Genomic DNA, 25,631 nt, shown 5'->3' with positions numbered 1-25,631 from the left:
TCATTTGTCATGGAACCAAACATTCCCACACAGCAAAAGAGGAGAAATTGGCAAATAAGTGATTGAGAGGAGAAGCCAGACAAAAGATACATCACAGGTTCCTGTGATGTATCTTTCCTGTTCTGAGAAATCAACCAAGAGGACCCTTTCACACAGCAAATGCAGTTGTTACCAGTTACAGAGGAACATGTAGATAGGGAAGCATCATGCACAGGTGCTTATGTATTATGCTAAGTTATACGGACCTTCACTAGGTTAGCTTTCAAAAGACCTGTGTAAGTTAACTTGTATTTTTGGATGTCAAATACTTTGGACTTCTGTAAGGTACTTGACTGATGCTTTGTATCCTCAGAACAAAGAAATAGTGAACTGAAATCCACACCCATTACTTTGTGGCATTTCATCTTCCTTATGCTGCAAAGATCATGATTCAGACCTCAGGCAATACCCATGTCACATGCTTTAGGATATTCTGAGAAGTTATTCCATATCTAATGTTGGTAGAAATTTGCACTAAATGCTAAAAAAAAAAAAAAAAAAAAAGAAATTTAAGTGGAACTGTGTCAGAAGCAGATATTGAAGAGAAAGCACTTAAAAATACCTGACAACACTAAGACATGTTCCCAAAGCAGTGGTTCAACTCCTGCTCTGAAACAGGTGAAATCTGTTTTTGAACTGACTTCCCTCATTCCAGGTGGACATCCTAATTAGAGGATTCTTCATGGAACAGAGAGCACAACTTCTTACTCTGGTACTTCTTACCTGTTAAGAAAATGCAGCAGGAAATAACAGTTATGGGATTGTTTCAGGGAAAGAGTCACCACAAAAAAACAAATTTCTGTCAAGATCTTTTGACAAACAAGGGAACTGAGACCAGAGGCGCTCAAACCCCTTGTTAGACCTGAAAAAACAGAATATGAGAAATGTCTTTGAACTGAGGAAACTGGCTGAGAGAATCATGCAAATAGTAGTGTGGCAATGCAATAAAAGTAATATGATTAGCAGAAAATATTTTGACAGCTTTTTCTAATAGATTTTCCTTTTTGCAAGCATGATACAGAAAGATAACACTTAAGGGGTTTTTTTGGGATTTTCTTGTTTGTTATGTGTTAAAAGCCTCACTGAATCAAGAATCCCACTGTATATTTTGATACTTTCAAAAATGAAATCAGAAAAAACTGTATATTAACTTCAGTGTAGCCTGTTGTCCACAAATAATATAAAGATTTACAGCTGAAGGGAAAAGAAAATCTAGTATGCTGGTCCAAAATTTTCTGGACTGCTCAGCTGCTAATATTCCTAAAATTCAGTTTTAACTAAATCCAGTTCAGACTCATTTAACTGATACAAGGAACGTCTACATACACTTCTACTGCATCTACCATTAAGTATGGCTTTTTAAATTTTAATATTCAGCTGAACAGTTTTCAAGGAACAAGACTAATAGCACAGGAAGCTGAAGTTTCCAACTTCAGAACAGGTGGAATTGCAACCCTGTCCATATGTTGCCCTGATGACAATCTCTAGAAAAGCAAAGACATAAATTAATTTAAACGATATCCAATCCTTTATTTTTTAAACTTTCCCCCCTCCTTTTTAACCAAAGATACTGAAAGAGTACAAATTTTTTTTACATAAAGTGCAATTATTACTTTTAATACAGTGTCAGGTGGAAGATAATACTTACCTTTAAAGCCAGACAAAAAACTTCTGAGGAAGGTAATCTTCCAAGAAAACATTAACTATTCCTTAATCCAGTCACCAACCTCGTTGCTCAGCATACTTTCAAAATGGTTTTCTAACTTCAGGAGATAGTAATTTTCAACAACAGATGCACATGTAAATATTCAATCCATTTATTGTAGAAACACTGAAGACACAATATAGTTTTGACATACTCCCACTGAATAAGTACTAATTTAATCTGAACAAAACATTGTTTATTGTGGAAATGCTGCAGACACAAACAGATTTAAACACAGTTTAAATCCACCATCAGAGAACATGACACTTCAAGGAAGGCCAAAACAAAATGGCTCTTAAAGCTAAAAAGGACAGGCAGATGCCATTTCCTAGAAATGAAGGTAGGTAGGCTCCACTGGAGCAGCTTTAGTACTGGGCTTTTCTTTTGGATTGGTGGTAAATGAAAAACCCAGAGCCCAGTGATTTTTCTTTTTTATCTAATTGCTCCAATCCAGGAATCTTTGGCACAGGAATTTTCCTTTGCTTTGTGGCTCTCTCATTATTCAGCCATTTGTTCTTAACAAGGTGACTGTTTTTATAACTTTACATCCTACTCTACGGCATTTAAGTGTGTGTTGTGCAAAGAATGCTCTTGAGTGTCAAATTCTATCTTGATAGGAGAGTAACAGCACCAGGTTGTTGCACTAGTTCTTTTATGCTCTAGTTTTATCTGAGTAACAAACAAGGCTGTTAGAGAACTGAATTTCCTCATTATTTGCTACACTGGCCTTATTTTATTTCATTTACACCGACAAGCTGACTAACATATCTACATGCAGGAGGAAAGAATTCCACTGCATTTATTTTAAGGGACAAAAAATTAACTGCCAAACTGAAAGTTTTTTTAAGGTAATCATGCAGATATTCTATTTCTAGTTCACTCTTGTACACTGCCTAGATTTAAACCACTGAGCTGCACTGCTTCTTCTTTGCAGAGAGAAATAAAAATAAGGTCTATTTGAAAAACCTGCACCACAGAGGACATGTGGTTTATTCTCGCAGTTCCAATGCTACACTTACTTCTTTGTTGCTGTGTATTAGTTGTGAAACTGTATTCAGGAAACAGGGAATGTTTATATATACAAAATTTGTGCATAAAATAGAAGTTAGCCATCGCTAAGACTATGACAAAATAAAAGCACTATAAAAGACTGTACGAAACTAGAGCTCTTCTACAACTTTTTAAACAGCAAAAAACTATCAGTTTTATAATGGGAATCAAAACACATTTTTGGGTACAATTCTTTCCATGTCATTCCTTCTTACAGTGCTACAAAATCACTTTACTTTTTCCTCTCATTTTAGTATCAGCAAACATCTGCCTACACACTAATTCAGAAAATATTAATTAAAAACTGGAAAGTATTGGAGCCTAGCACACAGATTTAAAATGTCTCTGATCATATATTTGATATCAAGACCTAGCATGAAATTTCTATAGTTAATCCAAGTAGTTTCTTGTTAGGAAATAGCACACATAGTTCTGCCAGATTATTTTCAGTACAAAAGATACAGAGATAAAGTAATTTAACTGAATAGCTCAGAAGACTCCTAGGCATCAGCAGGGAAGGCACTTTTCTGGTCACACAGTTCTAAGCACAACAGGACTCAGCACAGCTTTGGTATTTCAACATCTCCTTCAGTTTCTATGCAAGTGATATCCACTGACTGCCCAGTCTTGAACTTCTCCACTTGCAAATAATGCAAAGAAAATTGCTCCAAATAGATTAATAGAAGCAGCAATATAGAAAACCATCTGCCATTCTTCCACAGTGTTCTGTCAAATGGGGGAAAGAAAAAAAAAAAAAAAAGATGCAGTCAATTTGCAGCTTCACACTCAAGAAAAAGTAATTTTAAAATCGATGCTACATGCCTTGCCTATTTAAATGTAAATGCCATTCAGCATGATTTCACAGCAACATAAAAGCATTATAAACATAAAGGATGAAATCATTAGTAAAGTCAACTTCAGTTTTATAATATAGCTTACACAGACAGTCTTATCAGAACCACATAACCCTACCTGGATCAGTTTACCACCCAAGATGCAGAACTATTGATACAAATGCAGACAATGTTACTGTAAGGGAAACACTACTTTGGCTTTCAGACCAGGTGATCCAAGAGCTGAAGTGCCCTGCACTGTGCAGTAAGCTATTCCTAACGACCACTATATGAACATTCCAGATTCATATGCCTTTTGGTCCAAACAAGGTAGCTACCCTTACTCAGATTTCAAGAGTAATCCTCTAAACTCTGGTATTTAAGAAAGGCCTTATTAAATGTGTAGTAAAGAACTGTGGTTTATTTGCCTTTTGGGATTTTTTTTCTTTTCAAATAAAGAAATGATATCTATAGATGTCTTAAAGGTTTGGTTTTTTTTAAAGTTCCAGATGATGCTGTAACAAAACTGTAAATGATCTTACTACAAAAGCAGAATACCTGAAGAGTGCATTAGTATGGAGGGGAAAGAACTAAACCGAACAAAAATACTCTAAAGCAATCCACTTGTTAAGGTATCTAGAAGAACTGATTTTATTGAAATGTATTAATGAATATTTTCTGATTGGTTTTGGTTAGAGCATGGTGATAATAACACCAAGGTCACAAGTTTGATCCTCATATGGGCCATTCACTTAAGAGCTGGACTCAAAGATCCTTGTGGGTCCCTTCCAATTCAGAATATTCTGTGATCTGTGATTTTTAAGAAAATCTTTAGAATGACCTCCAGCTCCCAAAAAATGCAAGTGTACCACTAAGCTTATCTCCCAAGTATATCACTTATCTCTCCAAGTGTATCACTAAGCCCATCTCCCTTGCTCGAAAAGGAGAATGTTCATTGATTGTTCATCTTCACATGTTCATTGAAAAAATAGTAATCAAAAACTCCTCAAAAGCCCCAGTGCTTCCTTTTTCTATCCAAATCACCACACCACCTTGTTAGTCAAATCTAACACTAGAATCTGGTTTCTCACTTATCTGACAAGTGCTGACATTAGAACTCAACACCTCACGTGAGAGACTAATTAAAAAAAAAAAAAAACAAGCAAGAACTTGTTCTAATTTAATAAAGCAATACCACAAATGTCTCATCTAGTTAGCATTTTATCAGAGTTCTACTGTGATAAAAATATATTCATTTTATTCCTAGAGAATATTAAGGGGTGAGTCAGTAAAATTTTTAAGTCTTACAAAGGTCTTTGATTTTACCCTTATTTTCGTGATCAAAATCAGGAAAATAAGAGTTAGGAATTAAGTAATTCACAACAATGGAACAATGTGACTTACAGGTGCAATCCATGTTTCATTTAAGGACTGCAGACTTGAGAAACGAGAATTTCTATTCAACTGAGATAAAAATATAACAACTGAAAAAAATAATAAACAGACTCACATTATGAGTGAGGCTTTTGGCAATAACTGGCCCCACCATTCCTGGGATAGTAGCAAAAGAATTTGTGATCCCAAGGAGAATTCCAGCATACCTGCAAGAGAAGTTGGTAACACTGCTTATTAACTTGTAAAGCTTATCAATCATGGAAACAATTTTGTCTAACGTGATCATGTAGGCCTCATCTTGATCACACAAGAGAAATTAAAACACAAATATTCCACTGTGAATGACTTGCTTTTCTTCTAATAATAACTCACTGACAGCTTGGCACATACATTTTAAGGGACATAGTTTAGTGGTGGAATTGGCAGTGTTAGGTTAATGGTTGGGCATGATGATCTTAAAGATCCTTTTCTACTTAAATGATTCTGCATGTCTTTATTTTTCAGAGGCTAGTTATGGAATTTAACTTAAATTGCCTCTGCCTTTGCTCAAGATCCATAATCCAAACTCACATCCCCTTTGCTAAGCCACAACCAAACTGTCTGGAATGAATACATTGGAGCAGTTAAAGACACATTGCATGTTTTGAAGCAGAAAGACAACAAGAAATATGGCAAAGTGCTGTTTGCCCACAGTAAGAGTTGGTTCAGGTTTCATGGCTAAAAATTTGTTTGCCAAGAAAGTAGTATCAGCAGTGTGCCTAGATATCCCCACTTCCATTACAAAGTGTATATTCCACAGATAGGAGCTCAGAGTGCTGTGGCAGTCCTTCCCTTCAGCTTTCTGTGGGTCAAGGCGAATGGGAAATGGGTCTGACTAAACCAGTTCTGCTGGTTGCTGTTCCTGCAGCTCCATTCTGAGGGCTGCTGTTCCATGTACGTGCTGCTCTCTCACACACAAATATATGTGTATGCACCAGCAGCCATAAAAACTTGCTGGGAAAAGCTGATAACTTGCTTAATATCTGAGTCTCAGCACCTCACCTCTAAGCAATTTAAGATCTCTCTCATAGGCATGTTGCAATACTGAAAGTTTGAAACTGTACCACAAGTGCAGACTTGTGAGAGAGACTGAAGAGAAATAAGAGCCAGATGTTCCACAGAAGTTTGACCTTCTAACCACCAGGGCACAGATCCCTATGTTTTAGATTTTCAAGGTGAATTTGTTCGGTGAAGGATCATACAAAATACTAATACTTGCAGTTTACTGTAAGAGAAAGGAATCATATCCCAGTAATCATTTTAGGCTGTTCAGAGTAAAATTATGTCCTCACCAATACTAACATAACAGAAACATATTTCATCTCTAAAGAGAAATTCATAGCTTTGGAATTTTCTTTACTAAAACAGGAGAATTCAACCATACAGCATTGTTACAAAAGATTGCAATATTCATTCCAGTGATATTAGAAAAACATGTGTTTTTTTCCTGAGAAAGGGAAACAATCATCTAGCTTACTAGTTGATTTTTTTCCTTGAAACTGCACTACATATCAGTTTAAAGCATGGCAATGCTTTAGTTAAAACTTCTTTATTTCCTATAAACCTAGCATGCAGTCTTCCTATCTTGGAAAGTGGTTTAGAATTAATAGGCCTTTATGAAGCTGAATGTCAAAGTGTAAAAGTTTCCCTTAGGAAAATAAGCACATAAAGCAAAACCCTGTTTAAAGCCTTTAAGTAGAACCAAATGTACTTTAAATGTTTTCAACATGTTTAAGCACTACAATACTGCTAACAGACAATTCTAAAACTAAACATAGTTTAATAGTTTCTCTGGTCAACAAAGATCTTTGCCTACCAATTGCTGGCTAAATGCCTCTGTTTATGCCCAGTGTTTCTGACATAGGTTGCATTCTTGATAGTGCTTGCTGTTTGATGCAGATAACTGTGATGGCACTCCCTTTGCACAGTGGAAACTCCCATATGAAAAGGGAAAGCAAAAGGTGACATGTCTGCTAGAGCCAATAGTAGGCTGCTGGTCAGGTTCTTATGGCAGAGTGGGGATAACCAAATACAAATTAACTTGCAGAGCAATCAAGTAGTAAAATCAAGAGTAAAAAAAACAGCTATGTGAAGTATTTAGTGTACAACAGAGCCACATGAATATTACAAGGGATCATGGTAACACCAATATTAAAATTTGTAAAAATAGAAAAGTACTAATGTAGATTTAAAGAGCTAAAATAGAATATATATTCCCAAAAGAACAATTTTGTGTCCCTCCTGTCCCCAACAGCATAATAAACACATCTTAGCAACCAAAACCACATAGTAAATATTGTTGTTAATTAAGCATCAGTATTTTTATTCACTTTTTTCCTATGAATATAATAATAATTTTTTTTGATATAATGGAAGTTTTAGTAGCAAAAAGGGATAATTTATTACTCTTGGCAGCATACTTTTAACCAGCCTAAATGGGCATTTGAGCATTTTGAAACTGCTTTGAATAATTTCTGGTTTTTCTAATATCTTTCAGTAAATTATGAAAAATAAACATTGAGCTCTGAGTAAACTCTTTACCAAGGTTTCCTTCACAGTTTTATGCAGACCTTGTTTTTAGGTTTCGACAATTATGTCAAGCATTTCTTTGAAATTGTGCATATCTGCCTTGATAATTTGATCCAACAAAGTTCAGACAAGTTGCAAAAAATTAAGTGTGGAGGAAGAGAAAAGACAGTCTTCTTTTTCTTCTCATCTCAGATGTTTTTTGCATTCCTGTATCTGAAGAAATTTTTTAATATGACCTTTGCTACAAGGACATCCTTTTTTCCTTCTCTGTCCCCATTTGAACAGATTTACCCTGAAGTAAAGCATGCATGTGCTGAATAGAAAATCACTGATTTCAATAAAACAGCACTCACCCTGACCACATCACCACCAAGGAAAGTCTCCCCACATATGCAGCCACTTGCCTCTAGAGGCAATGCTGGGCCAAAGTCTCTGAACTATCAACAAGACACCCTTTTGCAATCAGTGTGCTCCCTTCTGCCTGTCTGAGAGGCAGAAGAGCTAGAGGAACTTGTCTGGTGCAAATGCAAAGGGAAAAGGCAGGACTTTATCAAGGGCAGGAAGAATAGAGTGGGATTTGGATCAGCAGCAGTTCATGTGAGATAACTAACTATGCCTGCTGACAGGCATCAGCACGGTGTAACATAATTTTCTTCTTGTGGCTTTTTTCCAACACCTAAAATACTCTGAATACTGTTATAAACAAATTGACTCTTGAAATACTTCATTTTGCATTTCAAATATGTGTATCTAAAATTAGAAGACGCACACAACATCCTAGTTTGGGAAACCTCAGCCATTGCCTACATACAGAAGTTCCTTGTATGTATAAATCACACTGCAGTTGCATGATTTCCTTTTTGGAAACATATTTTGGAAACTAACTGTTGTAGTTCTGCAAAACTAAGCTTGAAACAGAAGTTGTATAATGGTCCCATAACACCCCAGAAGAACTGCTTTAAGTACATTTTCTAAGTTTGTAGTTATTTAAAACGTGATTTAAAACAAAGTGCACCACAGAAGCTATTTTTCTTACTTTATATACAATTCAGCATTACAAGCTCTTTATACCTGGCCACTGATGCCTCCCCACTTGCTTACTGCCTAACCTCACCTGGCAAGATTATCTGGATTCCCCATTATTTCATATCCATTTGTTAAGTCAAAAATTGTCCATGACTGTGGATATGACCACAATAATTTCAATTGCCAAAGTCTGAATACCATCTTCAATTGGGAGGCAAGGTGTCTCATAAGTTGTCTGGATGATCAGAATTTTTTTATAGATGCTACTTCTGCAAAATATTTTTTCCTCTACACTTACATTTAAAGTCTTCTCATTTTACACATTAATACTGAAACACACTTTTCTTTGGATATAAAGTCATTTGACCCTGTTGACATCTAAATGCTACCACAAATTGGTAAATGAAGGACAAAGCAAAGTACTTGACTTCTACCAGTGCACTTTTAATAGAATATACATACACATTCTTTGGGAAACTGACAGATCTGTCCAATTATGAATTTGTAACACACTGGAGAAATTACAGCCTGAAGTCTCAACTTTCCATTCTTGAAATTATTCTTTTAAGAGCAATTCTACATACCTGATTTGTTACCTACTGACAACTCAGGTCAACTACTTGAAACAAGATTTAGATTCCAGTGTACTGAATGTTTTTCAAATGCACAGTGCTTAAATATGGTAATGTTCATACTAGAGGATGATAGCTCTGACAGAAAAGTTGAAAACAGTGAAACACTTAACTCTATTGCACAGTTCAAAAAATACTGTCCCATTATAAACATGAATCTATCAAGTCTATCAAGTCTACAATTAAAATCTGTAACAACAGAAATTAAATAATTTATTACTGCAGGATTAAAACTGAAATTATTCTAAACTTTTGTTTATGTCATATCCTCTGCCAAACTTGCACTTTTTGTAAATACAGTGCTTAATATTGTAAACCCAAGTAATTGTCAGTGTTTACACTCCAGGCCTGTACACCACATGCTCCATAGCTACACTTCCAAGGCCCCCCAGCAACACAAAAAGAAAAACAGGGGGTCATAAACTTTTCACATGCATTAACAACAGTTTCAGCAATACTTACGAAGGTGCTATGTCCAGATGGTTGATGCTGTAGCCAGATGTACAAAATCCTCCTAGTGTTGTTGATATGGTCACGAATGCAACAGCCAGTGCGTAGTTGCAGCCTATGAATCCGGCTGCTACTAAGAACACCGCCGGTCCAATCATTCCTTTAGGACAGAAGGCTCAGAATCAAAGGACGTTTAACACGAGACCCTTGGAGGCTCCATGCAACTTCCACCGCCCCCTGGCGCACGGAACCGGCACCGCACCGCGCGCGTTACAGCGGGACGGCGCGGGATCAGAACCGGTTTGGCGTGGAAAGGACCTTAAAGATCACCTAGCTCCAACCCCTCCTGCCACTGGCAGGGCCACCTTCCACTAGATCAGGTTGGTCAAAGCCCCGTCCAGTCTGGCCTTAAGCGTTTCCAGGGATGGGGCAGCCACAACTTCTCTGACCAACCTGTTCCAGTGCCTCACCATCCTCTCAGTAAAGAATTTCTTCCTATTATCTAATTAAAATCTACTCTCAGTTTGAAGCCATTCCCCCTTGTGCTATCACTACATGCCCTTGTTAAAAGGAAGAGCAGATGGGTTGCAAAACTGTTGTCTTAGGAAACAGCAACTAGATCAGGAATATCCCACTGTAGTGACAAAAACCAAACTAGATGAAAAGATTAACGAAAATCAACAGGTTCTGAAAATTACCTCACAAATGAATTTTACTTATTGCTATAAATAAATTGAAACTGTACTGACACTGTGAACCCTGAGTGAATCCAAGATAGCTGCAGAGATGCTGCATGAGGCACTGGAAACAGCTTATCAGCCATCACGAGCTCATGCACACTGCTTCCTATCTTGGAAGCTGTTTCTTAGTACCAGAGCTCATTTCCATGACCCCATCATGACCTCTGTGAACAGCTGAAATACACACTTTTGTTGATGAAGCCAACCTAAGTCCTGCTTTTCCAAAGACAACAACATTTTTTCTCCTGAGTTACGCATACATGGGTGTGAGGTGTGCAGCCCTGCAGTAAATTGAATCACCAAAATAACATGAGCTTAAAGACAAACAAAATGCCTGAGAATTTATTACAACAGCTGCTTTAAAGAAAGCAATTGAATCAGCTGAATTGAGAAAAAAGCAAAGATCACCATACAATAACTGGGCTGCAATTTTTGTGGATCCTGTGCCTAATCTGTCCTTTTATTTTTTTTCCCCTTCAATTTCTTTCTCCTTTCCCCTCTTTATTCAGCAATCCACTTCTTTCTTAAATATAGCCTTTTACTTGTGTTCATTAAAAGCCTGATCTGGCTGATCTGTTGGTTATTTCATATCATCTCTCCTCCCAGTTAGTCAAGACCATTTTGGATTCTGTTTGGTCTTTCTACTGTGGTAGCAGCTGTAAATTTTTCAAGTGTATTCCTATTCTGTTACTTTAGTCTTAGATAAACAAAACACTGAACAACAGAATAGGCTCATGCAGAACAATAATCCTGTCAGTTTGATAAACCTTTTCTGATAACAATGTTTCATTCACCCTTTTATGGTGACTTTACATGACCATTTATTTGATTGGTTTGCTTGTAGTCCAATTATCTTGACCTAAAAAAAGCTTTTGACAATCCCTTATTGTTCTCTTATCCAGTAGCCTACTTCTCATGGAAAAAGATAGGATTTACTCCTGACACATTAATGAACAAATAAAGTTGTTCCTCTCAAGCCATGCACAAGGCTGCCTCATCTCACAGCAGAAGGTCAGACTACGCCTCCAAGCTCTTAAATTTTCCAAATTGATACTATTATATTTTGTAAGATTATATGTTCCAAGAGATGATACTTGCACCTACCTATTAGGGTAAAACATTTGCGAACACAAACAGTGGAGAAGTTCTGTTTTTCCCGTAAATAATCAGCAATTTGGCCAGACAGAATTATACATAACCAGCATCCAAAATAAGGCAGGGCAGACAAAAATCCATTCTGTTAAAGAGGTTAAAAGAAGACAGTTAAAACACTAAAATGACAAATTAATCCTGACTTGATCCATAACTACCAATGCAGTCAGACCAAAAACTCAAAGGTTAGATCAGCAACTAGCTTCAGGAAGAAGAAAACTATAACTGAAGGTATCCTTGGACATTAACATGATTGTAGAAGTTTCCAGAATATCAAGCGAGTTACTAAAATAAGTAGAAGCTCTAAATATTATTTAGAATTTTGAAAACTACACAGAATCTCTGGGTTTTGTACTACTGTTACGTTATATTATTCCTAAACCATCTGCTGAAACATCTGGTGCTGCCTGTAAACAGAAACAAAATCTAGAACTAGAACTTTTCCTCACATCTAGGCTGGACATCCCACAATCTCAAAGCTGAATTATTCAGGATCTGACATTACTTAATACTTACCCAAGTCACCAGTTAATTCCCATTACTTTAAACACATGCTGCTTAGACCTCTGCCTGATTCTACATGATTTTCTGATGAAGGGAAACAAAAGGCACTACTAAATTGCCCACATTTACAACCTTTCCAAAAAATTATGGATAGTTACTCATAACGGAGCTATAATTTGACCTTATCTGTGATTCAAAAGGGGTATTTGACTAGAAATAGTATGACCTTTATACACTAGTATGAAATGTATGTTTGCCAAGAAGTGAAAGACTCCCTAGGAATTTTAATTTAAAATGAAACAAGAAATTCATTCCCACCTGGAGTCCATTCTAGCAGTACTTAAGCATGCTGCCTGTTGGATTGATTGCTCAGTTTTCAAAAACAGTAAGTAAAATTTCAAAAAATATAAACAGTCTCAGTAATTAAAAAACTTTTTTTGAAGCACTATTCAAAGAGACAGCATTATTTTTAACTAATTTCTCTATTTTAGAAAGGAAACTGAACTGCAACAAATGTATAATACTTTAAATGGCAACGTAATTTCCATCTCAATGTGTGGCAACACTTTGTCCAAGATTATTACACAAGTTTGTTTTTTTGTGTTCACAACAGTCAGTATTCTAAGCTATTCCAAAAAGAAAAAAACACGGCCCAGAGTCAAAGGAAATCATTTCACAGCAGAACCTGTTACCATTTAATGCAATGGTGTTTTACAAAACACATGCAACTGAGAGCTGAGGTAGCAAATGACTTTCACAGATATTGATACCTCTTCAGGGAATACCTGAAGAGGAGCCCAATGAGCATAATGAGGAGCCCAACCAGCAACACCAGTTAGTTTTTTTCCAGCTATTTTGCAGCTTGCGCTAATGCAACCTTCTGTTCTACTGCTTAAGTTCCCCATCTTCTCCTCCCAAGATTGCTGGTATCACCTCTTTCTCGAATGGCATTCATCTTCAGATTGCTCTAAATTAGTTTGGTTTGCTAAACCAGGAAAATACTATGTTAAAGTTCTTAAAATTTCTGAGTACTTTTTTATCTTAGCTATACCAGTTTCTCCAGGTAAGCTACGCCATCACCAAAACTGTTTCATTAAAGACAGAACAGTATAATCAAGTAAATGCTATAAATAAGAATATTCTACCTTTCCCACCCCCTATTTTTTCCCTGATAAATAATTTAATTTTATAAAATTTCCTTACAAAGCACTACATCTGGACCTTAAGACTATGGTTTTGTTTCATCCAGTTACCTTAGTAAGAAAAAAGTATTTTACCTCTACTGTTCATTGAGGAAAGAAATGAACAATCTGGAAAGTGATCCTACCAGAATGAAACTTTTCTCTGGTCCCTTTCTCCCTCAAATCCTATCCTTCAAGTAGTTTCAAAAATGCCACTTGTCCAATGGTTTTCTTAGTTTTATTTTTAACTGGAAATGCTCTCCTTTATGAGTTAGCAAAGAAGTAGATACTATTTCAGAAGCCATAAAACTTGGTGTAAAATCTGAAATAATCATAGAAGCCATATAACAGGGAAAATATTTTTATAGTTACTGTTTTAAAGCACAGAAAGTAAAGATGGGTACCAAACATCTTCAAACAGAAAATTTAATGTGAAAGCTAGCACTAAGGTAAATGTCAAATAAATTCATAAAGCAGAAATTATAAAGCAGGCAACATATTTGATGTCTCTGCTTAATTGTGTGGAGTTATAATTTCCCACCTATACATTTACATTCCAAGGTTCTTAAACAGCTTCCTCCATTCAGCAGGTGATTTAATTTCTTTAACTCAGAAGAAAATGACTATATTTGTATGGATCTCACCTCCTGTGCATCAAATCGCAGGATTTCCTTCATGTACGTGGGCAAGAGTGTAAGAAGTGTATAGAAAGTCCAGTTGTAAGAGAAGTGTGCCACAACAATAGCCCAGAGTGGAAGGGACCCCAGCATAGGTCTCCAGGGAACAGACTTCTGTGTAGAAAGCTGGAAAGAAGGAGACAGAGAAGTGAAAAAAGAAGGAAATCAGGATGTTGATATGAACATTTACTAAATACAGTGGTTTTGATGCTAACCAAATCTATGCCCATGATCTATTCTGAAAGGCACAAAACAGTCTCAGTTGATAGATGCATCTCATCAGCAATGAATGAATTACTGTCTTCAGCTCTCAATGAAGGTTTACTAAAGTATCTTACTGCCCTGAAGTTTACTATTCCAAAGTAAACCAATTACTACATTTTGTAATTCAAACAGTAAGCCTTCCCTTGTTGAAATTTGATGCCTTCTGCTTTTATTATAAATAATTAAATATTTAGTCACTCCTCAGGTGCTGATTTAGCTGAATCTTTCCTGCTCAGTCCTAGATATTAATTTTCATCTCTCACCCAGCTTCACAAATTGTAGATATGTACCCCCCCTGTCATACAAATTAATCTTATGCAGACTTCAGGAACTGGCTCATTAGCATTTGCTCTGTGAATAGTAATCTATTTCTTAGTCGAGATGACTCACTGAGAAAGAAAGAGAAATGCCGTAAAATATGGTATTGCAAATGTTAAAGACATTATACAGGTCTGGATCTAGTATAAAATGACAGATTTGAGCATTTTTTTTAAATACAAAGTTTTTTAAATAAAGCACCTCAATAACATCTGTAACAAAAAGCATTATTATAAATGCTTTGTTTGATTATTGATTGTTTTTCAGTCTACAACTGCACTAATTTAAAAAAAAATTGTTTGAAAAATCCTGCCTCCCTCTCAGGTTAAGAATGTTATTCTAAACATAAACATGTTTACATAAACATATAACAAAGCATAACAAAACTTGTAACAAACCATAAACAAAGCTAGACATTAATGACCATGTTTGTGGTTTATGTTGTGACTGAAGCAGATTGGTGTCTACCAAAGTGCTGTACCTGATCTTTTAGAGAAGACAGTATATATTCTCTTTCAGCTTGTGAAATGCTCCTGTGAGTTTCTGGTGTATCACTAACCAACAACATCCAGAAGAACCACCACAATACGCCAAGTGCACCTATTGTTGTAAAAAAATATGGGTGAAGAGACAGAAATTTAAAAAAGCAAATTCATTGAATAATACTCTCAGATGATATAGTCAGAAGTGTTTTCTCAATAGTCTAATATAATTTTAAGGAACATTATTTTTCTATCTACTTCCAAACACTAGTTCCCCCAAGTGGCTTAACAATGCACATTTAGATACAAAAAAGAATGAAGATGACTAAGCAGAATTTTTTCTTTTTTTTTTCCTCTTTTTTTTTTCCTCCACTTGAATTTCTTCATACAGCAAGAAAGCTGTGTGCTCATACATAATTGTATTTTTATCAGTCACATGGAAAAGCCACAAAGGGTATGGCACACCCACAGGAAATAAAAAGTTCACATTAAGTTTAATCACAAAAAATACTCTATGCATACATACAGAATATCATTACATGCAGCTTAATTGATGTACTATTCCTCCTTTTCTTTCTTAAGCCAAGTTCAGAATTTTCATTTGAAAAAAGTTAACTTTTCAATAATCGGTCCAAAATAACTGCACTTTTATGTAATTGCAACATTTTAACTTATTTAATTTTGTTCAGTTCTTTGGTTTGAATCCTTGTGATTTGTAAAAAATTTGAGATGGTTTGTTAGAGGAAAATGTAACTCTTTTCTTATATTCTGATTCTGCCTTTCCCATGCAGAATATTAAATGGCTCAGACAAGCAAATAGACCTGCAAAAGGCATTAACTAGGACATACTGTTAAAACAAAAATTTTCTGTTTCAGCTTCTTCCAGAATATAAGTCACAGTAAATGCTGTGCATTCCTTCAGGGTCCCTCTGACTGCTAGAGATTTTCCAGTTTATGTTTTAAGCAGCAGTAACTTTTCACACGTTCGTTCATTCAAAGTTGAGATTTATTCCTGGGATTAAAGTTATTAACTCAATTTCACACTTCAGATAAGAAATTTCAGCCCGTTGTTTTCAAGTGGTGGGAGAGTTAAGAGCATTTGACTTGTACCAGCTTTTGTCCAACTCACAAACAGCTTTGCTCACTGGAAGAAGGCTTATTTAGCCATTCACTGGAATCTACTTAGCTTTAAATATCTCTAATTGCCCACAAGGAATAAAACAGCAACCCAACATGTCAAACATTCTTTTAAAACTTAAAATAAGTTTTATATTATATGTTTTTAAAAATAATATGGATAGTACTTTTAATGATTAAGAAAAATCAAAACAACAAACTCACCAAATATGTAGAACACATAAACCCAGTTCATATAGTAACAAATTAAACCAGATAATGGTAGAGACACAACAGTTCCCAGCTGTGCACCTACCAGAAGAAAGCAAAACAAAGTGGAAAAATAATTAGATCTTCTATGGACCCCTTAAGTATAAGTGCCATTTCAGAGTTATTTTATTTTTCTGTAAAAAATAATGAATAAAGATTGTCACTACCACTAGAGGGTTGTGCATTGCTTTAAAGAAACACAGGCACAATGAGCTGCCTTGGCAGCTCCAAGCAAATAGAGACATAACGCCCTAAGAAGCCAAAATTAGAAGCAACGAGCAATAAAAGATAAGCATTCTTAGCATTATTGGTCCCAATAAAGTGATGGTTCTAATACATCTAAACCAATGCAAATTAGTCAACTGGTATTGCTGCAAAACAAGAGAGAGCTGAACACAGTATAATTAAGGCCTTGGGAGAATAATGTGACAATATAGTCCATTTACATTTTTCATAGCTCCTTCTAGGGTCACAAAACCAGGAATGCTAGAAACATGAAGCAGAAGTCAGGTATATATCACCAGTAAGTTCAAATTCCATGTTTCCTGAATGTGTCAGGGTCTAGGATCAAGGGAGAAGGGAAAGATAAGCAGATTCTAGCTCAGAATAGAGCCAAAAGCCAGAGAGAACTATTCCTGTGCTTATAATTCAACATACATTTTGCAAAGAATAAGGATGGCAGGTGTTTCCCTTCCAAAATCTAAACCAGAAACCTGTATTATTTACATACTTGACAGTCTACTGGTGATAAACAGCAGGTTTTGTCTCTTAATGTTAGCTGCAAAATTACTTCTCCAAACTTAATCTCAACTCAGAAAATATTATGTTGATATTCTGGCTACCTAGACTCCATCTTCATAGTAACAATTTTTATTTGAGGCAGAAAGCTCCAACAGTGACTAAAACCACATACATCATGCAAAATATAAATCAAAATAACAACTACATACAACCTCAACCACATGTTCTCTCAGAAAATCAACATGATGTTGATTAAATTAACTACAGACCACATGACTGCCAACGTGGAAGGAAAGGAAGGAAAACAGCCTGCCAAGATTACACAAGATGTCTTATCCACCAGTGACTGCTAACAATGGGCTGTTCAAGGCCACAAACTCTTCTCACTAGTACATTAGCATATATTTTCACACAATACAAAAGGACAGTTTAAAAGCTCCTAGTTGCTAAATGCAGTAGAAGGTAATCCCAGCTCTGTTTGCTCTGCTTAACTTGTGTGCTAGGTCTCACATGATGACTTCTTTTAAAGTATATTTAATTAAATACCAAGGCAGAAAGCAAATTTTTAAAAAACAGAAAGAAAAGTTTTTTGACGCATTAGATGAGTTGAAGTAGGTCTTTGAAGGGTCACTTCAACAAGTGATGAGACACTTGGTTCAGAGCAAAATGAGGAAATGTGAGGAAAAAGGATTAAGGCTGCATCCCTCTGGGAAAAATGAGTCACTCTTAGCTCCTTAAGAAAATGTAGTTGAAGTTTACATTGTATAGACCTGTCTTCTTGAAAAAAAAACTTCTTGACAAAAAGTTATTACTAATAAGAGTGAGCAAAACAAACCATTACTTAGGTAACTGAATACAAAATTTGTCATCCTCAAAGAAATTATATCAAATTTGACTAGCCAATTTAGAAACCTATATTTTTCACCTGCCCCTCAAATACTGCACTGAGCAATGTGACTGATCAATAAACCCCTAAAAAGAAGGCTCAGTGGAGGCAGGCAAGAGCAACATGTCCATCTCTTGGGGAAAACACTGGGCGTGACCAACCACAGTTGTTGCAAAGAAGCTGACTTTATCTCAGCACAAAGGGCACCAGAGGGTGGCTTTGGTTTAGGTAAGTTATGTCAATTGAGTGGATCAGCTGGTGGTGTAAATGTTTCTGTGGATCAGCTGGTGGTGTAAATGTTTCTCCCCATTCAGTTCATTAAAAGTGAGACTGTCTCACTGACTTAGCCAGACTGACAAGAGGGGAGTGAATTTTTCACCTGCCTCTCAAATACTGCACTGAGCAATGTGACTGACTGATCAATAAACCCCTAAAAAGAAGGTCCCTAAAAAAGAGGGTCAGTCGAACTCAAAGTACAAAAGTTAAACAACAACAGAATTTCTGACAGAACAACTTGGCTTGCAATCAACCCAAACTGAAGTGTATTGCAATTGCTATATTTTGCTAAGTGTCAACTTACATTTGCTCAGTGCTAACTTATAGTTGTACTGTGCTTTCAGTACATTCTGTATCACTCTGCTAAATCAGAAATCCTGTGTAAAATCAAGTATCTTCCAAGAAGTAAATCTGATATCAAACACAACACCTTCCAGACACAGAATATCTAGGACAATCTGGTCAGAGTACTCGACTCTGACAAGGAGCTCTTGCAGCAATACATGGGACCTTGGATGTTTTCTTCCCCAAGTTCTTCTAAGAACACTTAAAGAACCCCCCAAAAACCAACCAAACTGCTCTATCTTGAGACTGCCCCAGCTTTTTTGTTCCTAATGCTAAATCTTTTTTATTTACAGTATCTTCTATTAATCAGCTTCACAGTAATTATTTCCTCCGCTTCATACCAAAGTTAGACCCAAGTTTATACTTATTTGTAGATCAATACCTTTTGTCAGGTTATAAAAACCATGAATAAATTAAGAAAACTAATAGAAAGCAAGATTTACTTTAATGTTACACTTTCTGGATTAAATGCTGATTAAAATTTACAATATAAATCCCTTTGATTTAAGTCAATCCTCCCTGATACTGCAGTAAAAATTTATAATCCCATTATCAGCGTGGGAATTTCTCACCTGCATATGAAATACTAAGGAGCTTGCTGCGTTCCAGTGGAGGAGCCCAAGAAGACCACATTGAATGCATAGCTGGGAAGGTAACACCCTAGAAAACATCATTGCATTCTGTTGAAATGCAAGGATTTTAGAACTCACTTCAACTTTATATGTTTCAAAGCACACTTCATTAAAAAGCAGTAGTACAATCTATTAGTTTGTAGTCTACCAAGAAACCACTTATAAAAATTGAGCAAGGCATGAAAATAAGAAGGCAGAATTAATTTCTCCTGATTTTAAGTCTGTATGTACTGGAAAAGCAGCAACAATACAAACAACATTGTTTTGAGGCCTTGGTTTCTCAAAATGAGACTGGTTTTGTCTCAAGTATTCTTGCATTTCTTATTTGAAAAGCTTAGCCTAAAATATAGCGTAAATGCTTTAATTTTTCTAAAGACCATAAAACCAAGCCACTCAAATGAAACAATCCATATACTATTCCAGCATAACAACCCTCACATAGTCTAGTCACTACAATTTTAAACAAATTATTCAGATACATTTTCAAATTACATAGAGGAAACGGGATTACCTCTCCCAGTCCTTCCAAGGCTCTGACAGCTATGAGGTAGCCAACGCCCAAATTTGCAGCTAAGGGAGTAAGCAAGGTGAATACAGAAGTACCAAAGATGCCAAACCCCAGCAACAGTTTGCCTCCAATTCTGCTTGCAAGATATCCTCCTGGAATCTGAGTAATGATATAGCCATAGAAAAAAGAACCAAGGATCCATCCCTGAGTCTCAGCATCCCAAGAATACTTTTCTCCCTAAGGAGAGAAAAAAAACCCAACAAAATGCAGTAAGTTAAAGATAGCACTTTATCAGACCATATTTTTTATTAGATTGATCCACTATTTAGCCCTTTATAGATAAATTTCAAATTTTTTGTGATGGGCTCCCTAGGGTCTCCTTCCTCTACACCCACCTGTACTGCAATCAAAGTTGTGTTAAAAGCTAGTTCAGGTAGTTTACAATCTGTTTGGACATATCTAACCCAAACATGAAAATCATCACTACATGAAATACAAATGTTCTGTCAGTTATCCCTTTTTGAATTCTAAACAGCTTGGGTTAGGTGACAAGTACTGACTATGTGAGCCTGCCTGAGTACAAATCCCATTTCCAAATCACAGAGTGGACGTTCTGTTATGCTCTATAAAAAAAGGCTCTACCTGCAGATAATTTATGGATTAAAAAAACAAATAAGGAGATGCAGGTGCCTGAATTTAACATCAAGAAAGAGAGCAGTCAAGGACAGGGTTCAGAAGGGTAGCTGGAATAATGGGAGAAGCACAACAAAGGGAAGATGGACGAAATGGACAAAGCAATAAAAGTGAAGATGATTGAGACAGGAATCTGCAGCTATAAAGGAAGGCAGCAAGAAGACAGGAACTGTTGCCCAATAAAGTGATTCTGAAATTTGGGATCACTTCCAAAAGACCAATTTTTCCACATCTAAATGAGCAGCATACATTTCAGAGAAATTATGAGACAGAATCTTCCCATTAAGTTCACCATTATAATTTGTTTGTGATAAATAATAAATGACCTCTAAACAAGCAAATAAAATGAAAGCAGGAAGATGGCAAGTGTGCTCATGACTATTTCAACTACAAGACAAGATCTATGCAAGTCCAAATTCACAAAGTTGGGATTTTTTTTTAAGAAATATTTTTTTCCGTATCTGGCAGCTCAGTTAAAAAGTGTGATTCTAAGGGTTACTGGAATTCAGAGGTAAAGGATATAAAGACAAAATGCATGATCTGGGAAAGAAATTGAAAAAGTGAAGAGAGAAATGTTACATGTTAATTTGTAATTAAATTTCATGCCATTGTGACTGTACAAAGAACAGGCAAATTGGACAGTGATGGGAGCTCTGACGCAGATACAACAGTAACAATTGATAAGTGGCATACAAAAGAGTGAGTCATGGTAGATCTACGTGGTCAGATTGGCCAATTTCTAAGGAATAGCACAGAAAAGAGGTATGTAAAAAGCTGACCTTGAGCACAGCACTTCTCAATTAGCTAGTAATTTAAGGATATTATTTCCCAGAATAGCTTTAAAAGAACCACTGGAAAGGCCATCCAGTAAAAACCAGCCTGTTCTCTTGCCACCTAAATATGGTTCTATCTATCCCAGAGTTCTAAAACCACTTTGACACGCCCTGTTACAGGACAATATGGCTGAGACCTCACCGTAGTGTTGCGAGGAACATTTATGGTGGAGGAATGCTCTGGGCACACATTGGAAGTCACATTCTTTGCTGAGCTAGTGTTAGGTTCTACCATATCCACCAGAGCGACGCTGAGGTTCACACGCAATGCATACACGAGGAAGAACCCAAAACAGGCCAGGAGTGCGAGATTGTAGCGAGCTGAGCAGCATGCAGGGACTGAAACGAGAGCAAATTAAAAATGTTTAACAGACCTAACAGAATAAGAACAACTCATCAGCAGTTTTCACTAAGGTTCTCAGAAATCTTTGGGTAGTATAAAGAATTAGCAAGGAGACAAGGTAATTTTTTTTTCTTAAGGGGTTTATTCAATAGGGGTAGAGTCTGAGGCTGGTTGAAAAAAATTTAAAACCCCACTTTCATACTGATATGTAAAGCAAATGTAATCCTTGTCTAGAGAACAGGCAGCTACCCACACTAGAGCGGGGACTGCAGAGGATGCCTAGTGTGTGGTCTGTGGAAATGGATTTAGAAACATAGTTTCAGAAGTCTTCTCCAAAATACTGTAATATTTTTTCAAGACAGAATTTCACACTTAAAAAACCCCCAAAACAATTGGTGGGAAGCCTGTAATATACACAAAAATGGCTCAAGAAACACAAATACTCCTAAAATTGTGCTGAAGAACAGTCATTGCTACTTCAGGTTGTTTTCTAGGACAAATTTTTCCTTCTATAAATTTGTTTGCAAGAGAATATGCATTTGCTGACAACTGACAAAACTACAAGAAAGGAGAATGGCAAACACTGTGGTGGCAGTGTAAAACAGTAACAGGTTCCCAGTTGCCCAGTACACCCTCTTGGCTGTCACAAGACAACAAAGGAAATGAGTCCTAAGATTCAGCATAAAATCAGTGTCCTGACATTAAGTCAACTCCATCAGCTGTTTATACAGAGATGGCAGACTATGCCCTGTAACACAGTTACTGATTTCCTACAGCAGTACACAGCAGCATTTGGCAAACAGCATTTATCAGTGCCAGGAGATCCGGACCAGAGCTGAGCTGTAAGAGTTTGAATCTCTGCAGCTACTCTTTATGAACTGGGAATGCCTGAAACTACTGAGCAAGAATGTCAAATTGTGGAGGAACTACTGGAACAATCTGCTGAATTTGCAAATTGAGTGTAGAGTTTCCCCTCCTGTGAGGGAGCTACATTATTAATGGGAAGATTTATAACCTGGATGTCTGAAACTCTGGGAAGATCAGCAGATATTTCATCAGTCTACAGTGATCTCATCTTTCAATACTCTGAGTTCAAATGATGAATAGAACGAATATATCTATCAACAGGACTGACCAGAGCCTTATCTGCTACTGCAGTATGTCACTTGAGTGAATTTTCTGATCTGCAGTAAGAAACAAAGGACATGCCCTGTGGACAAAGATACCTTCCCCTTCCCAGTAACTCTCCTGAAACAAGGAATGAGCCTATGTGATTTTATTTTTCAGGAGGAACACCAAAAGAACCTTCCTGCAAGATTGTTTTTCATGAAATTAACAGAACGTTCCCATTTTTGAAGTCTCTAATCCTGACAAACTTTATGTGAAGTTCATTATGGCTTCACAAGTTGTTAAAATGACACAGAGATGCTGTACTTGCTGTGTTCATTTAATAAATAAATAATAAACAAGGCTATCATACAAATATGCAAAACCCCTTCCAGACCTGTGGCAATTGCAAGTTTTGCTTCAGAAGCATTTGGGAAAGCCATCCTGGAATTTTAAACGACATGAAGAAGAGCAGCCAGCTTACATTAAAAACAACAGGCACCGAGAACAGGAAGTACTTACTACACAAAAACTAGTCAAGCAGCTTTGTCATTCTTTGTTGTTGTTTAAAAAGCAATTTGCCTTAAGTAGAAAAGGTAAAGTAATATAATTTATAAAAACAAGTATAATTACAGATAAAGCTACTTAACTGCTCCACTTCTTGTAGTTGCAGGGGTTAGATAATAATAACAGAAAGCTGAATAACACACTGATGATGTAACTCTTCCTTGGAAATGCAGATTAACTGGAACATCCATTACTCTTCCTCTATAAGGCTCTTACTGGTATACAACTTGCATGGAGAGCAAGCTCCACAAAACAGTGCAAGAACTTAAGGTCACTAGTGTCAGATTTTTTTTTTCCCAACTGTAAACATTTTATTAAAAAAAACCCATGTAGACTTGAAGTCTGAAGCAAATAGCTACTAAATTCTTGGTTCCCTGTCATTCCATCATATGCACTTGAAATACCTATGAATATTAGATCAGGTTAACAGAATGAAAGACTCAAGAAGATTACAGGTGTGTTTCAGGAGAGTGCTACAGTCAGACACAGCCATTCACTCCCCTAAAGTTTAAAGCAATTAAGCAAAGTTTAAAGCATTGGGTTCAAGGTCTTACCTTGACTAGCAGTCTTTGGTCCTACGTCTATAGCAAATTCAGATTTTAGGGGCATGTTTTAAAGTGCTGTAGCTATAATTTAACAAGATTCTTAAATTGCAGTTAAAAAAGGTCTGTGCTGCAAGTTGCATGGCAGTTTAAAGGAAGTTGCTCATCTGGAGTAGTTTTCCTTGTGGGTGAGGTGAGCCACCTCTAACTAGAGCCTGATGCATTGTGCAAACTTAAGAACATATTGCTTCAGGAAGACTTCAGCTCAAGTTCTCTCCTTCTGGCACTTTTAAAGTCACTTTGTTAGCAGCACCCCTTGATCCCTTGATGCAGTTGCAAATTTGCTAAGTAGGTTAAAGGGCATGCTAAAGAAACTAAAAATCTTACTTTTTATAGGTTGTACTTTCTGGGAAGCAAAACGTCACAGACAAACGTAAACAGATGGACTCTGTTGTTAAGCTCTGATCATATATCGAGCCTCCTCTCCTACCTTCGTGCATCCTTTCACCTTCCTTCCTCTCCATACTTGCAACAAGAAATTAGTCTTAACTCAAATTCTGCCTTCATATGAAATTTTGACACGATCTCGGTGGACCCCTGTAGCTTTTACTATTTGGACCGGTATTTGAGCTGGAATATCTTTATTACAACGACACCGAGCCGAGGGCTGGTGTCTGACAGGGCTGCACGCCTGACCCCACCGCCGACAGAGCCGCGACCGCGGTCAGGACTGGGGGCCGTGCCTGACCCAGCACTCCCAGGCACCGCGGCGCCCCCGGCACCGAACGCCACGGGCGAGCAGCGCAGCCCCCGGACTCGTCACCGCTGTCGCCGTCACCGCTGCCCGCTGCCACCTCTGCCCCCGTCACTGCTGTCCCCGTCACGCCGGCAGTGGCACGGCGGCACCGATCCCGGGCCCCACAGCGGCGCTCGCGGCCCACGCCTCCATGGCAACGCGACGCCGCCACCCAGGGGCAGCTGCCGCCCGTCTCACCCGTGTCGGGCTGGGGCTCCTTCAGCAGTGGGGTGCGATCCTCTCCTTCCTCGGGCTCCATCTCTCTGCTGGCACCCGGACCGCGCAGCGCGCTCAGGGCCAGACCGCCCGGCGCCACTGCTGCGGCCGGGAGCGTGGCCCGGCCCGGCTCGACTTGGCTCGGCTCGGCTCTGTTCTGTTCTGCTTGCCTTCAGTTTCTCCCGCCGCCGGTCACTGCCCGCTCGGCTCTGACTGGCCGGGGCCGGGCAGCGGCGGCCGCAGCCCTGGCGATCATGTGACAGACGGGGCGGGCGGAAACGGCTTCAGCGCCACGCTGCTGCCGGGCCGCCCTCGGCCGCCATCTTTAGTGAGGGCGGCCCCTCCCCCCTCCCTCCCCCCTCCCTTCCCCCGGCTGACGAAGCCGTAGGAACGCGCCCTCAGGAGGGCGGCGGGTGTCGCTGTGAGCAAGGTCCCGAAAGCTGAGGGAGAAGTTCCTCTTAGTTAGGACGAATCTGATCAGGCTGATTCATCATAAGCGGCTGCTCCTCAGTGATGGCGAGCGGCCTCTCTGTGCGGCTCCACTGCGGCAGCCACGGGCGGAGAAGGGAAGGCTCGAGGTGCAGGCGCTGGGTGTCTCTGTAACCACCGAAATACCATTTAACAATAAATTGCAGTATCTGCAGCGCACGGTCCTTCTGCTCTGTGTGTGCATGCAGTGTGCAACTGCTGGAGCAGGGTTTTAAAATCAGAATGTGAAGGGGTTGGAATGGACCTTAGAGATCA

General features: G+C 37.9%; 1 protein-coding gene across 1 annotated transcript; it reads right to left on the bottom strand.

The window, feature by feature from the left end:
- Nucleotides 1–1,840: 1,840 nt before the first annotated feature.
- On the bottom strand, nt 1,841–25,156 carry SLC17A5 (solute carrier family 17 member 5). Its single transcript, XM_009094281.4, has 11 exons — nt 24,870–25,156; nt 21,459–21,655; nt 19,794–20,027; nt 19,223–19,310; nt 16,358–16,444; nt 15,016–15,134; nt 13,920–14,078; nt 11,543–11,675; nt 9,711–9,858; nt 5,138–5,228; nt 1,841–3,520 (listed from the first exon to the last, which is right to left on the bottom strand). The coding sequence occupies exons 1-11, from the start codon at nt 24,928–24,930 to the stop codon at nt 3,383–3,385; spliced, it is 1,455 nt and encodes a 484-aa protein (XP_009092529.2). The 5' UTR covers nt 24,931–25,156; the 3' UTR covers nt 1,841–3,382.
- Nucleotides 25,157–25,631: the final 475 nt, after the last annotated feature.

Source organism: Serinus canaria, chromosome 3 (assembly GCF_022539315.1).
Source record: "Serinus canaria isolate serCan28SL12 chromosome 3, serCan2020, whole genome shotgun sequence".
NCBI lineage: Eukaryota > Metazoa > Chordata > Aves > Passeriformes > Fringillidae > Serinus > Serinus canaria.
Note: the sequence above shows the minus strand (reverse complement) of the source record. Positions and strands in the feature narration are given on the sequence as shown.